This window comes from Thalassophryne amazonica, unplaced genomic scaffold (genome assembly GCF_902500255.1).
Source record: "Thalassophryne amazonica unplaced genomic scaffold, fThaAma1.1, whole genome shotgun sequence".
NCBI lineage: Eukaryota > Metazoa > Chordata > Actinopteri > Batrachoidiformes > Batrachoididae > Thalassophryne > Thalassophryne amazonica.
The window spans coordinates 275-15,442 of NW_022986263.1; the positions used below are offsets into that span (position 1 = coordinate 275).

At 43.7% G+C, this 15,168-nt stretch overlaps 1 protein-coding gene across 1 annotated transcript in view; it reads right to left on the reverse strand.

The window, feature by feature from the left end:
• Positions 1–724: 724 nt before the first annotated feature.
• LOC117505890 (latent-transforming growth factor beta-binding protein 4-like) overlaps positions 725–15,168 on the reverse strand; it is a gene marked incomplete at its 3' end in the record, with an annotated part of 211,270 nt that continues 196,826 nt past the window's right edge. Inside the window, 3 exon segments of the mRNA XM_034165425.1 lie at positions 725–994; positions 1,189–1,358; positions 7,692–7,811. Coding sequence (XP_034021316.1) covers positions 725–994; positions 1,189–1,358; positions 7,692–7,811 — 560 coding nt within the window.

Sequence of the window (15,168 nt, forward strand, 5' to 3'; positions counted from 1 at the left end):
TTCTACACTTACATACAGTAGAGGAGTGTTTTCTGCACTTACATACAGTAGAGGAGTGTTTTCTACACTTACATACAGTAGAGGAGGGTTTTCTACACTTACATACAGTAGAGGAGTGTTGCGTAGAGCACTGTGTCCGATGCTCTACTCTGAAAGTGTAGGACCCCTTTGCGTCCCTCCGCGTATTGCCACGTGGTGCTGCATAAGGTCACCATAGTCGGTACGCCACATTACGCATCTGTACGTTGGCCCGGTGTGAAAGGAGCTTTCTAGAAAAATTGACCGACACCCTTCATGACAATAGTAGAGAAGCTTGAATCTTCGATTGGACTGGGTTGCTTGACGTGAGGACGTTTCCCTTCAAATCGCAGAAGCTTCCTCAGCTAAAATTCTTGCTCTGGTAGTCTGACTTCTGTCTTGACTCTTGTTGAGAAGAATAATCAAGAAGTCACAGAAGCTGGAGTTTTAAACCTAACCAGACCCCTCCTACCGAGAGGCAGACTGCTATTGGCTAGTGACTAAACAATAGCTCTAATTAGCACCTATTGTGCTCTAGTTAGCACCCTCCTAATGACAGGGCAGCTGTCCCTCCTAATGATGGGACGGACCCTCTCCTAATGGCTTCCTTGAATGACTCTGCTGATGACGTGAGTGACTCATTACCAATGGGTAATGAGTCACTCACGTCATCAGCAGAGTCGTCAAGGGAGCCATCATGTTTCACCTGGCCGGGGACACGCTCATGTTTCACCTGGCCGGGGTCACGCTCATGTTTCACCTGGCCGGGGACACGCTCATGTTTCACCTGGCCGGGGACACGCTCATGTTTCACCTGGCCGGGGACACGCTCATGTTTCACCTGGCCGGGGACACGCTCATGTTTCACCTGGCCGGGGACATGCTCATGTTTCACCTGGCCGGGGTCACGCTCATGTTTCATCTGGCCGGGGTCACGCTCATGTTTCACCTGGCCAGGGACACGCTCATGTTTCACCTGGCCGCAGCAGACAGATGGTGACTTTGGAGAGTTGGAGATAGACTGGTTATCCACCTGGGTGGTTGCCATCCATGGTCCAGCACAGTTCCGTAGTGTGTGGTGACAATGCATGCTCCCACACCTGAACTCATCTTAGGCCACTTGAATACAAAGTATTTTTCTGCACATTCAGTCGTTGCCAGATCCTGTACGTAAAATATGTAGTGTATATAAGTGGTGAAAGGTTCAGCATTAAGTGTACCTGTACACACGCCGTCCACAGTGTGAAATCCTTTCTTACAGTCCACACAACGGTAGGATCCCTCAGTGTTGACACAGTCCTGATTAGGACAAGATCCTCTGTCCTCACATTCATTAACATCTACACAGACAGACAGAGACAGACATTCTGTGTATGTAATGTGTGTTTGTAAAACTCAACCATCAGATGGCGCTTAAAAATGTTTACATTAAACTTATTCTTTCAGCTGGCCACACCAGCTCATGGATGGATGGATGAGATTTATTGTCATTACAAGTGAAATAACGAGATTACGTCCACACTCAAATTGCCACAGACAACATACAGCAATTAATCCACAATTATTACTTGTTTACCGTAATAATGGCACATCTGAATTAAAGACAACACATACATTTGACATTGTTTATGTGCACTAAACTTGAAACAGTCAGTTTTCAGAATTGACGTGATGTGAGTGTGTGGTAGCCACTACAACAAGAGCCGCGCCACCTCCAGCTTGGGGGGAACAGGGACCTGCCACAGTTAAAATTGCGCAGCCCCTGGAGGGGAAAAGGGTGGCGGTGGTTGGGATGGAGTGTGTGATGGCGGCAGGAGGGGTTTTAGGGGGGGAGATGGAGCATGCTTCAGTCTTTGTCCATGTGTGAGTTAGTATCTGTCCTTGTGTACTGGAGCTAGAGAAGATAAGGAGGCAGCCAAATGTTCACCAAGGCCATAGAAATTCTTCTGGAGGAAAACAACTGGGCAATTTATCTTCACAGGCTGATAAGCCTGCCATGTTTGTGGTTGAGCAGTGAAAAACACTTTTTCAGTCTCACATGAACAATCCAGATCCCAATTATGAATATTTCCCGGTCTCCGAAGGTGTCCACTGCAAGGTGCGCATTTGCGCTGAGATGTTATCCAATCCGCGTCCGAGTTCAACGCAGTATGAGAATGCATCGCCTTGCTCAACTCATTAATAATGATGGACAAGTGAGGGGTTGTGGTTTTGGCGGTAGCCGTCTTGCCAATCTTCCAGTAGGTCGGGGCAGCACATAAGCCAATAAGTACCAGCCCTCCTACTATGAAACCAAATCTAAATAAATCCTCGACGTCCTCCACAGAGAATGGCGCAATGCATGCGACTCGCCACGTCTCCCAGGCATCGAGAACACAGCCCGTAGGGTAGAGTCCATCTGGGCACGCAGGGTCCCCCAGCCCTGATCTTCTTGTAGAAAAGATCGTGTCAATAGCGTTCAGTGACCAGCTGATCAATTCCATGGTTAATTCAATATAGTTTGAAGAATTCACAGCCTGGTGAAGTAGGGACTTTAAAGGTTGGAGCAGAGATAGAGGAGAGAGGAGGAGATGCGACCACCCTCGCTGGAGTCCCAAGCAGTATCATGCATCTCCATCTCACCCTGTACTCTGCATCTTCCTCTGTCTCACCCACCACCTGCATGTCCTCCCTCAGCACATCCATTTGATTTCAACCGAGGATCCTCTGGTCTCAAGCCTAACGCTTAACCACTAGACCATCACCACTTAATCAGTCTCTCCTCTCTGACTTTGTCTCCAAACCATCCCACCTGAGCTGTCCCTCTGGTATGTTCATTCCTAATCCTGTCCATTCCAATCACTCCCAAAGAGAATTCAATTTCAATTCAATTTAATTAGCTTAGAATGCGTCAAATCATAGCAAAGCCATCTCAAGGCGTCTTATATAAAACAATTAAACATAAAATTTAAATAGATAATTAAAAATGAATAAAAAAATACATAATTAAAAACAGAAGTAAAAGAATAAAACAGATTAAAAAAAATAAAAACCATTTATAAGAAAAAGAATAAAAATAGGTTTTGAGTCTTGACTTAAAAATGTCCACAGACTCTGACTGCCTCACTGTCGCAGGAAGACCGTTCCACAGGGTGGGTGCACGATACGAAAAGGCTCTTTGACCTGCTGACTTCTTCTTCACCCTGGGAACACAGAGAAGTCCCGCATCCTGCAACCAGAAAGCCCGGGCCGGCACGTAAAGTTCCACCAGATCAGCCAGATAAGATGGCGCCAGTCCAGGAACAACCTAATAAGTCAATAACAAAACCTTAAAATCTGCTCTCACAGAGACAGGGAGCCAGTGCAAAGATACCAAAATGGGTGTAATATGTTCAGACCTTCTGCTACGTGTCAGAAGTCTGGCGGCAGCATTCTGAACCAGCTGAAGACCCCTAATGCTGGACTGCAGTAACCCTGAAAATAGAACATTACAATAATCTAGTCTAGAAGAAACAAAAGCATGAATCAGGGTCTCAGCATCAGCCATGGACAGGATGGGGCGGATCCTCGCTATATTTCTCAGATGGAAAAAAGCAGTCCTAGTAACATCCCTGATGTGGAGACAAAAGACAATGTGGGATCAGAAATTTCCCCAAGGTTCCTCATTTTGTCCGTATGATGTATGACACAGGAACCCAGGCTGAGCGCCAGCTGGTCAAACTGATGCCGATGTCTCGCTGGACCAAGAACCATCATTTCAGTCTTATCAAAGTTTAAAAGTAGGAAGTTACTAGACATCCAATTTTTCACTGATAGAAGACAGTCCTCCAGGGATTTTATGGGAGTGAGATTTCCCGCAGTTCTCAGCATGTACAACTGAGTATCATCAGCATAACAATGAAAGGCAATCCCAAAACTCCGCAGTATACGCCCAAGGGGTGCCACATACAGGGAGAAAAGCAAGGGGCCTAAAACAGATCCCTGTGGAACCCGAAATCTCATGTCACCAAGGTCAGAGGTAGTGCCATTATACAAGACACATTGAGAACGACTGGACATATGACATCAACCACGCAAGGGCACTTCAAGTAATCCCCCCAAAAATCTCCAACCTATCGAGCAAAATATGATGATCCACGGTATCAAACGCAGCACTGAGATCTAACAACACCAAAACCATAGTGGTGTCTGAGTCCATTTCTCACAGCAGATCATTCACAACTTTAGTGAGCGCTGTCTCTGTGGAGTGATATTTTCTAAAAGCAGACCGCAGCGGTTCAAAAAGATCATTCTCAGTGAGGTGGTCTATGAGCTGCCGTGAAACCACCTTTTCTAAAATTTTGGAACAGAATGATAGATTTGATATGGCCTGTAATTTTTCAATACACTAGGGTCAAGATTAGATTTCTTAAGTAATGGTTTAATCACTGCTGATTTAAAACATTTCAGAACAGATCCAGAGGTTAATGACAGATTAATAATTTCCAGCACAGTCAGCCCAAGAGTGGGCCACAGGTCCTTAAACAGTTTTGTTGGTATGGGATCAAATAAACAGGTTGTGCTTTTTGTAGACGCCACAAGTTTCATCAGCACGCCCAATGAAATACTATTAAATTCTGTAAATCTAGGTAACACCTCCGTGGTAGCGCCCACCTCCATAGCAGGTTTTAATGGCTGGGCCAAGGCCTGCTGAGATATGCTCAGCCTAATATCTTCTATTTTCTTCTCAAAATAATCCAAGAAATCCTGTGCTGAAAAGGGAGAACGACTAACAGGTGGCTGCCTGTGAATAAGAAATGCTACTGTGTCAAACAAGAATCTTATCAAGTGTAGTTTCAAGCGCTAAATTTAAACTATCCGCGAGGCTGTCCACTGATTTAGCGTTCACCAGATTCAAAGCTAAAATATCAGGTAGTCTGGCCTCAAGTTCAGTCATAGTTGAGGATGTAATATGACACCGCAGTAGTAGACAAGGTTGTTGTTCCACTAAACGTGGCAGCTTAAATATAAACCTGGTAAGTGGTCTGAGACCATAGATGTGAGAGGCAAGATGTCGATATTTGTGACAGCAAACCCACGTGCAAGAACCAGATCCATGGTATTTCCACTAATGTGTGTCGGGTCCTGAATGCATTGCTGGAATCCTAATGCATCCACAATTTGCATAAATGATTTGCTAAGGGGATCAGAGGGCTTATTTATATGAATGTTAAAGTCACCAATAATCAAAATGTTATCTGTACTAGTTGACAAACTAAAGACGAACGCACCAAATTCATCTAAGAAATCAGAATATGAGCCAGGGGGCCTATAAACAGTGACAAAATAATATAGCTGAGCTCCAGTTTTATGACCCTGACAGTCCTTAGCATCACGGGCATAACGGAGAGTCAGAAGCTCAAAGGAATTATATTTGTGACCCCCAATACCTAATAAAGAAAATCTTGATTTGTAAATAAAAGCCACACCCCCGCCTTGCTTCACACCACGAGACACGTGACTAAATGTGTACGCCGGTCGACAGACCTCATTCAAAGGAAGGAGAGTTGTGGGTTTGAGCCAGGTTTCACACAAGCCAATCATATCTAAATGATGATCCATGATTAAATCATTAATCAACAATGATTTTGAGGACAGTGATCTGATGTTCAGGAGACCCAGGGTAAGGAGGGGATGACAGTCTGACTGTTCGGAACCTGCCGAAGCAAGCCCAAGTTCTGAGAGCACCACTGGCGCACATCAATCCGGTGAAGACATGGATGGCCGGGCCGACAGTCCTCAGAGTCGACCAGCGGCATCACACAGGCTTTCACCGGATCTACAAGGCGCCAGGGCAGCATAGATCCTGCGAGAATTCTGTACACAGCTCTATCAGATGCCAAATAGCAGGCCAAACAAAGCTTCAGCTTCACCAGTCGGCCACTTCGTCTCCCGTGGCGACGACAGCGGTTTCGGCCGAAAGGCAGCGCAGGACCACGGCACAGAAAAGCCGGCACCTCCGATAAAAATGGGGGCGGACTGGATTATTGCAATGTTCTATTTTCTGGTTTACCCCAGTCCAGCATTAGGGCTCTCCAATTGGTTCAAAATGCTGCAGCCAGACTTTTGACACGAAGCAGAAAGTTCAACCACATTACACCCATTTTGGAGTCTCTTCACTGGCTTCCTGTCCCAGTGAGATCAGATTTTAAGGTTCTGTTACTAGCTTATAAAACTGTTCATGGACTGGCACCTCCCTACCAAGTTGACCTGGTTGAGCCATTTGTACCGGCTCGGGCTTTACGTTCTCAGGGTGCAGGACTACTTTGTGTCCCTAGGGTGAATAAGAAGTCTGAGAGTCACTGAGCTTTCTCTTATTGTGCCCCTGTTCTGTGGAATGATCTCCCTGTGCAAATAAGGCAGTTGGATTCTGTGGAGACTTTTAAGTCCAGACTTAAGACACACCAGTTTTCCCAGTCTTATCATGAGTATATTATGTTTTTATGTGTTTTTTTTATTCTTTTTACTCTTTTATGTTTTTACTCTTTTATTGTTCCTTTTGATCATTTAATTCATTTTGTTCTGTTTTTGAATTGTGTTGTGTGAAGCGCCTTGAGGTGACCTTGTTGTGAATTGGCACAATACAAATTAATACATTTGATTTGAAATTTTGATTTGATCTACTTTCACCACTTCTACTCCTTGTAACTGCACTATTCCACTGGGCTCCCTCTCAATCACACACATGTACTCAGTCTTGCTTCTACTGACTTTCATTCCACTGTTCTCCAGAGCATATCTCCACCTCTCCAGACTAGACTCAACTTGCTCTCTACTCTCACTACAGATCACAATGTCATCTGCAAACATCATAGTCCATGGGGACTCCTGTCTGATCTCATCCGTCAACCTGTCCATCACCACTGCAAACAAGAAAGGACTCAGAGCTGATCCTTGGTGTAATCCCACCTCCACCTTGAATGAGTCTGTCATTCCGACTGCGCATCTCACTGCTGTCACACTATTCTTGTACATGTCCTGCACTACCCTAACAGACTTCTCTGCTACTCCAGACTTCCTCATACAATACCACAGCTCTTCTCTTGGCACCCTATCATAAGCTTTTTCTAAGTCCACAAACACACAATGTAACTCTTTCTGGCCTTCTTTATACTTCTCCAACAGTACGTTCAGAGCAAACATTGCATCTGTAGTGCTCTTTCTAAGCATGAAACCTTATTGCTGGTCACAGATCTTCACGTGGTTTCTCAGCCCAGCTTCTACTACTCTTTCCCATAACCTCATGCTGTGGCTGATCAGCTTTATACTTCTGTAGTTACTGCAGTGCTGCACATCACCCTTGTTCTTAAAAAATAATTACCTGTCTTGTCAGTGTTGTCCACTATGGTATTCATATCAGCTATCACCTGATGAGATCCTTGGACTGAGCGTTCTTCAGTACTACTTTACAAATGAATCACCTCTGCAATCGACATCTGAGTGACTGTGTTGTGACTTGTGCTTGGGTTCAGTTCCTGTTTAATTCCTGACACCATTGACTTTGGGCATTGTTTAACAGCTCAGGAAAGGGCTCTGTGGCCTCTGTGTGTGTGTGTGTGTGTGTGTGTGTGTGTGTGTGTGTGTGTGTGTGTGTGTGTGTGTGTGTGTGTGTGTGTGTGTGTGTGTGTGTGTGTGTGTGTGAGTCTGTGGCATACCAGTACACTGTCTGTTGATCAGTGTGTATCCAGGTGCACATGACACACAGTGGTAAGATCCAACAGAGTTCACACACATCTGATCAGGACACTGGGACGGATACAAACACTCATCGACATCTGGACACATTTAGAAACTCTGTATTAAACACAGCAGGGGGTCATTAAAGATCAGGGATCCTGGGAAGCTTGAATTCAATTAAAGTAATTCAGTAAGTAAGTACATTTGTTTTTCTATTTTCAAAAACATTGAATGTACCATCAAACTGGAAGCCAAAGAAGACTGTGTATCACAATATAACATTTTTTGTTAAAGAATGAGCAGGACACAGAGCGTACATATATCAGTAATTTCAATTTATTTCATTTATATAGTGCCAACAAAGTTGCCTCAAGGCACTTCACACAAGTAAGGTCTAACCTTACTAACCCCCAGAGCAAGAACAGAGGGGACAGTGGAAAGAAAAAACAAAGACCAGCGACACGGAGGATCAACTTCAGTCCATGCGGATTTCTCCGGTTCAGCTCATCTCTTCACACTTTTTAACCCACTTCACTTATTTTTTCTTTGCATTAGTCAAGTCACTCTGTAGTTTTTACCCCCTTCACTGTCCAGGTGTGCAGATGATCACTGAAGTCTTTTTTTTTTTTTTTTTTTTGCGCCTGCCGCACGCCTGCGCTCCTCTGTGCATGGATAATCATGGGCTGCGCCGTGTGCGTGTGTACCTGGTTTACTTCAGTGGAGCGGCACAGCGTCTACTGGAACAGCTCCAACCCCAACGCAACCAGGCCCGGCCCAGGCTACAGTGGTGAGCCAACTACCACCAGGCCCAGTCCAGGCTACAGTGGTGAGCCAGTTACCACCAGGCCCAGTCCAGGCTACAGTGGTGAGCCAGTTACCACCAGGCCCAGTCCAGGCTACAGTGGTGAGCCAGCTACCACCAGGCCCAGTCCAGGCTACAGTGGTGAGCCAGTTACCACCAGGCCCAGTCCAGGCTACAGTGGTGAGCCAGTTACCACCAGGCCCAGTCCAGGCTACAGTGGTGAGCCAGTTACCACCAGGCCCAGTCCAGGCTACAGTGGTGAGCCAGTTACCACCAGGCCCAGTCCAGGCTACAGTGGTGAGCCAGCTACCACCAGGCCCAGTCCAGGCTACAGTGGTGAGCCAACTACCACCAGGCCCAGTCCAGGCTACAGTGGTGAGCCAACTACCACCAGGCCCAGTCCAGGCTACAGTGGTGAGCCAGCTACCACCAGGCCCAGTCCAGGCTACAGTGGTGAGCCAGCTACTAATAGGCCCAGCCCAGGCTACTGCATGAGCCAGCTACAACCAGGCCCGGCCCAGGCTACAACGCAAACCAGCTACTACCAGGCCCAGTATAGGCTACAGCGGAAGCCATCCGGCATTGCTATTAAGTGACCTATAAGCACTTTTTCAAAATGCCACCTAAGAGTGCAAAATCTGAGGAGGATTTTGATCTTCTGGATCAACAAATGGTCTCATTTAAGGAGCTACTGCAACAACAGGAAGGTACCTATAAAGGTTTTATTCAGATAATAATGGACTCCTTCAACAAAAGACTAGATGGTGTCATTAAAGATCTGTGTGACCTTAAAGTAAGCCTTCAATATACTCAGAAGGAGGTTGATGATGTCAAGTTAAGGTAAGTCCCTTCGGCTGCTCCCTTGTTTGCACTCAGGGTCGCCACAGCAAATCCAAGGTGGATCTGCCTGTTGAATTGGCACAGGTTTTGTGATGTCAAGTTAATTTCTGATAATCTGTCACTCAAGTGTAAAGAAATAAGAAAAGCCATGTCTGTTTTTGATTCCACATACAACAATGTGGTTAGCAAATTTGATTACCTGGAGAACCAGTCTTGACGGAATAATTTGGTGTTTGATGGAATTCAGGAGCCTGAGCATGAGAAATGGTCTGATTCTGAGGACAAGATTAGGAAGATCATCTTTGAAAAACTTAAACTAGACTCAAGGCATATTGAAATGGAGTGTGTGCATCGCAGTGGTAATAAATCAGGACAAGGTGATAAACCCAGACTAATTGTGTTAAAGTTCTTGAGGCATAGGGATCATATGGCTGTGCTGTAAAAGGTACATTTTTTTAAAGGGATCAAGTATTTACATTAGTGAAGATTTTTCTGACGCTGTGAGCCAAAAACACAAAGAGCTGATTCCAGCAATGAAAGAGACAAGACAACGAGGTGACATTACATATTTAAGATTTGACAAACTTATCACCCATCGACCAACAAAGCCAACAAAGGTGTGACATGTATTTCTTTTTTTCTTAGTATCCCTATGTGATTTTGGACTCATTGTCCATCAACTCCATGAACAGTGATAACAAATGCATAAAATGTCAAAGTGTCAGAATCAATTAGGTTTACAGTTTATTACTTGTTCTCTTTGTAAAAATGTATTTCATCTTAAATGTGCATATTTTTCTGACAGAATTATGAAAACAGATTGTACGTAGTTCTGTGAAAGTTGTTGCTTAATGGTCCCATTCTCTTCACTTAACTCACTCGATGCCACTGACTCTAAAACACGTCTTTTCCGATAGTAACACCCCGCGCCAAAGACACGTCATCAAGCCAATTTCTTTTCTTCTCTTTTCTTTTCTTGTGGTATGTTTGTTGTTGACATGGACATAGAACTCAATATTCTATGGGTCTTGAAAAAACACTCAAATGCTGAAGACATCCTGGCACTGGGATGTTCTGAACTTTGAAAATGGCTGGCACTCAATGAGTTAATGATGAAGTTTGAAAGACATCTTGATAACTACGATGGCTTTGCTGTTAACGAGACTTTGTTATTCAACCCTTTTGAACTTGATCAAGGTGATGTTACTCATAGATTATAAGTTGATCCTGATATGAACTTTTTCTTTAATGTAAATAACCCCAATTCATGTGATTATTATGATGAACTCAAATTTAAACATCTTCTTCAAGCTTATCCTAATATTTATAAAACATTTTCAGTCTTACATTTAAATATTCAGTCTTCCAAAAAATTATAATAAAATGACAGATTTTATATCCTCTTTGAATCATGAGTTTTCTGTAACTGCCCTTACAGATTCATGGCTAACTGAGCAGTGCAAAGACACTGGCTTGTATGAATTGCCACTTTGTAACTCTACTCTTTGTCAGACAATCAAGGTCTGGAGGAGGGGTTTCAATATTTGTACATAAAAATCTAGATTTCAATGTCCGATTTATTTGATCTTATGAATTCAAGTGAATCTGATTATGAATCAATTTTCATAGAAATATTGTCTGATAGTAGAACAAAAAATCTTATCATTGGTTGTATTTATAGGCCACCAAATACAGATGTTGTAAATTTCAACCAGTGTTTTTCAAATATTCTGGAACTCATTAACAGAGAGGATAAAATCTGTCAAATTCTTGGCGACTTTAATATAAATTTGTTCAATAGGGAAACCCATTGTGCAATGAATGACTTCTTAAATAATCTTCATGCAAATTACTTATGTCCCTCAATTACAAAACTGACAAGAGTTACAGAATAGTCTGCTACATTAATAGATAATATTTTATTTAATAACTTAAATTATGCAATGAAATCTGGAATATTGTTTACGGATATTTCAGATCATTTTCCAATATTTCAAATTGTGGAATTGGAAAATTGTTATATGCCAAATAAGAAGTCTACTACTTACTATAGAAAACAATACTACTAATAAAATAAAATTTAAGAGACTAATTGATAAAATATCCTTTGAAAAAATATACAGTATATGGAAACAGATCCCAATTTAGCCTATCTTCATGCAAATGTTCAGTGAAGTTTACGAAAAATCATTTCCAGTCATTAAATTATTTGGTGATACATCCAGAAAGCAAAACCCATGGTTTTCTAAGGGACTACAAAAATCCTTATTCAGAAAACAACAAGCTATATAAAAAATATTTATCAACTCCTTCACCTTTAAAATTATCAACCTATAAATTATATAAAAAATAAATACACTACTCTTGTTAGGGCTGCAAAGAAGAAATACTTCAGTGACAATTTTCAAAAATCAATAAACAATATTAAAGGGACCTGGAAAATAATCAATGAACTACTTAAAAAGAAAACATGTTTATCAAAATATCCGTCAACTTTTTCAGATGGATCTAGAAGTTTCTCTGATCCTTTTGATATTGCTTGCAAGTTTAATAATTTCTTTTCAAATGTTGGTGCTTCTCTTGCAAAGAAAATTGACTCCACAAAAATAAATCCTGTTGATTATATTAAAGGTTCATTTCCTTCTATGGTTGAATTTGAACCCACAAATTCCAATGAGGTTTGTGAAATCACTGCTGGTCTGCGTCCATCTGCAGCTGGCCGTGATGGAATAAGTACATCTGTTGTTAAATCTGTTATATGTGAAATTTCTGAACAACTTACACATATTTTTTCTTTGTCTTTGAAAACGGGCATAGTAACTTCTGATTTAAAGATCGCTAAAATCATACCTCTGTTTAAAAAAGGTGATTCTGCACCTTTTTCAAATTATCGTCCTATCTCAGTCTTGCCATGTTTTTCAAAGATCTTGGAGAAACTTGTTTATAAAAGATTAAATAATCATTTGCTTAAGAACTCAGTTTTATATAATCATCAGTATGGTTTTTTGGAAAAATCATTCAACTTATATGGCTTTTATCGAATTATTGGATAGAATTAATTTAGCTTTGGAAAATAATGAGTTTGGTACTGGTGTGTATTGGTGTTTTTTTAGACCTTTCAAAAGCGTTTGATACAGTAAATCATGAAATTTTGCTTTCAAAGTTAAACAAATATGGATTTAAGGCAAATGTACACGCATGGCTTAGTAATTATTTATCTGAAAGAAAACAGTATGTTGTGTGGGCCGCCGAAGAGGAGGTACTGCTGGCCCACCACCAGATGGCACCCTGCCATTTTGGCATTTTTTTGGGGCTCTAGAGGGCGCACTGGCCTTTTTTGGTTCTTCCAGGTCACCTTTAGGCTGGCAGCTGTTTCTCATCATCATCACCTCATCCATAAAAGCCTGGGAGAGACACCACAACTCTGCCGAGTTATCAGCTTACCACACAGGTAAACCGACTCAGCCATTTTGTGCCGTTCGCACATTCATTGTACTGAAGTCTTTGCAGTTGTGACTTATACTTGCAGCTTGTAGCCGAGTTTGTGGAAGTTGGAGGAGTTGGCGTCTCCACTCCTCACTTCTGACTTTCTGAGTATAACCTTTGACACAATATGCTGCTGTCAATGAGACAGGGACAGCAGAGTGCAGCTGATTACGCAATCGACTTCCGCATCGCGGCAGCGAGGTCCGGTTGGAATTCAGTCTCACTCCGCGCCGCCTTTGTAAACGGGCTGTCTCCAGCCCTAAAGGAGCATCTGGTGGCTAAGGATCAGCCGCGGGATTTAGATGGGCTTATTGATCTGGTTATACACTTAGACAATCGGCTTGAGGAATTCAAGCGGGAGCGAGCCGAAGGGCGTGGCTGGGTGCGCGCTGTCCCTCTCCCCTCCAGATCCGAGTTAGTGCCGTCCTTTCCCTGCTCCAAAGGCAGGGCTCGCCGCGTCACACCAGCTCCCCCTGCTGACGTTGCTATGGAAACGAGCAGGGCGAAAGTGACAGTAAAGGAACAACAAAGGAGACTGGCACGTGGAGAGTGTGTTTACTGCGGCTTGAATGAGCATGCGCAGAATAAAGGGCCGCAGGCGGTTAAACAACAAAGCTCAACCTTAGAGACTGGGCTAACAGTGAGCCATACAAACCACATGAGTGTCCCACGCAAATACGCACGACTCCCAGTCACATTCCTCTGTGGGGATTTAGCCCTTACCGCTCCAGCACTGATCAACACAGGATCGGAAGGGAACCTACTGGATAGTAGGTGGGCTAAGGCTGTGGGGCACCCTCTGGTGGCGGTTCCTTCACCATTGAAGGTGCGGGCACTAGATGGCACCATACTACCAGAAATAACACACCAGACACAGCCTTTAATCTTGGTTGTCTCTGGTAATCACAGGGAGGAGATTGTGTTTTATGTGACACCTTCTACCTCCAGAGTTATTTTGGGTTATCCATGGATGATAAAACACAATCCCCGGATTGATTGGCCATCTGGGGTTGTGGCTCAATGGAGCGAAACCTGCCACCGGAGTGTTTGAGATCCTCTGTGCCACCTGGCGATGAAGTTAAAGAGGAGGTCAGAGTCCCCCCCAATCTCACGGAGGTGCCGGCTGAGTATCATGACCTTGCTGAAGTCTTCAGCAAGGATCTGGCACTCACCCTGCCTCCTCACCGACCGTATGTGCCATTGATTTGGTTCCAGGCGCTGAGTATCCGTCCAGCAGGCTGTACAACCTCTCACGTCCTGAACGCGAATCAATGGAGACCTACATCCAGGACTCATTAGCTGCCGGGCTAATCCGAAATTCTTCATCCCCGTTAGGTGCAGGTTTCTTTTTTGTGGGCAAGAAGGACGGCGGTCTCCGTCCATGCATTGATTATAGAGGGCTGAACAAGATCACGGTTCGCAACCGATACCCGTTACCTCTATTGGATTCAGTGTTCACGCCCCTGCATGGAGCCAAAATATTCACAAAATTGGATCTTAGGAATGCTTACCATCTGGTTCGGATACGGAAGGGAGACGAATGGAAGACGGCATTTAACACCCCCTTAGGTCACTTTGAGTACCTGGTCATGCTGTTCGGCCTCACCAACGCCCCAGCGACGTTTCAAGCTTCGGTTAACGATGTTCTGCGGGATTTCCTGCACCGATTCGTCTTCGTATATCTAGACCAGTGATTCTCAACCAGGGTGCCGCGGCACCCCAGGGTGCCGTGATCGATCGTCAAGGGTGCCGTGGGCAATTATCAAATATCACCATTATCGGGTGTATGTGCTGTAATAGTGTGGCAGATGGTGTAATGCTCTTTTATTCCAGTAGATGGCAGCAAAGTGTGCAGCAGCGCTGAGCCGTGTGCCGACAAGGAGGCGTGATCGTGGGTTTAGTTCTTCTTGTCACTTTGTCCGTGATATTTGGATGATAAACAGCTGTATGTCTCCTGCCGTACCTGTGTCGTCCGATGACACGGATCATTAATTTCACTTATGTCTAGTTGATATTTTCCACTGCTAGACCAATGCCTAGTTAAAATACTTGTCGTTAGTGACTAAAAATTGTTCGACAAGACTGGGGAGTTTTTTTTTTTTTTTGCACCTTAAAATAATGAGATTAATGACCCGCGCTGTGCTGCCACACACACAGAGATGTGCACACACACACCGCTGACTTCATGAATGAAACTCGGTCAATAAAGGATAATTGTGTAAAAATATAATATATATAAATGTATTTTAATGGTTTTAGGAGCCGTGCTGTGTTGAACAGCAGCAGCTCAGTCGAGCAGCGGAGCTTATCAGCACAGATCCATGTAA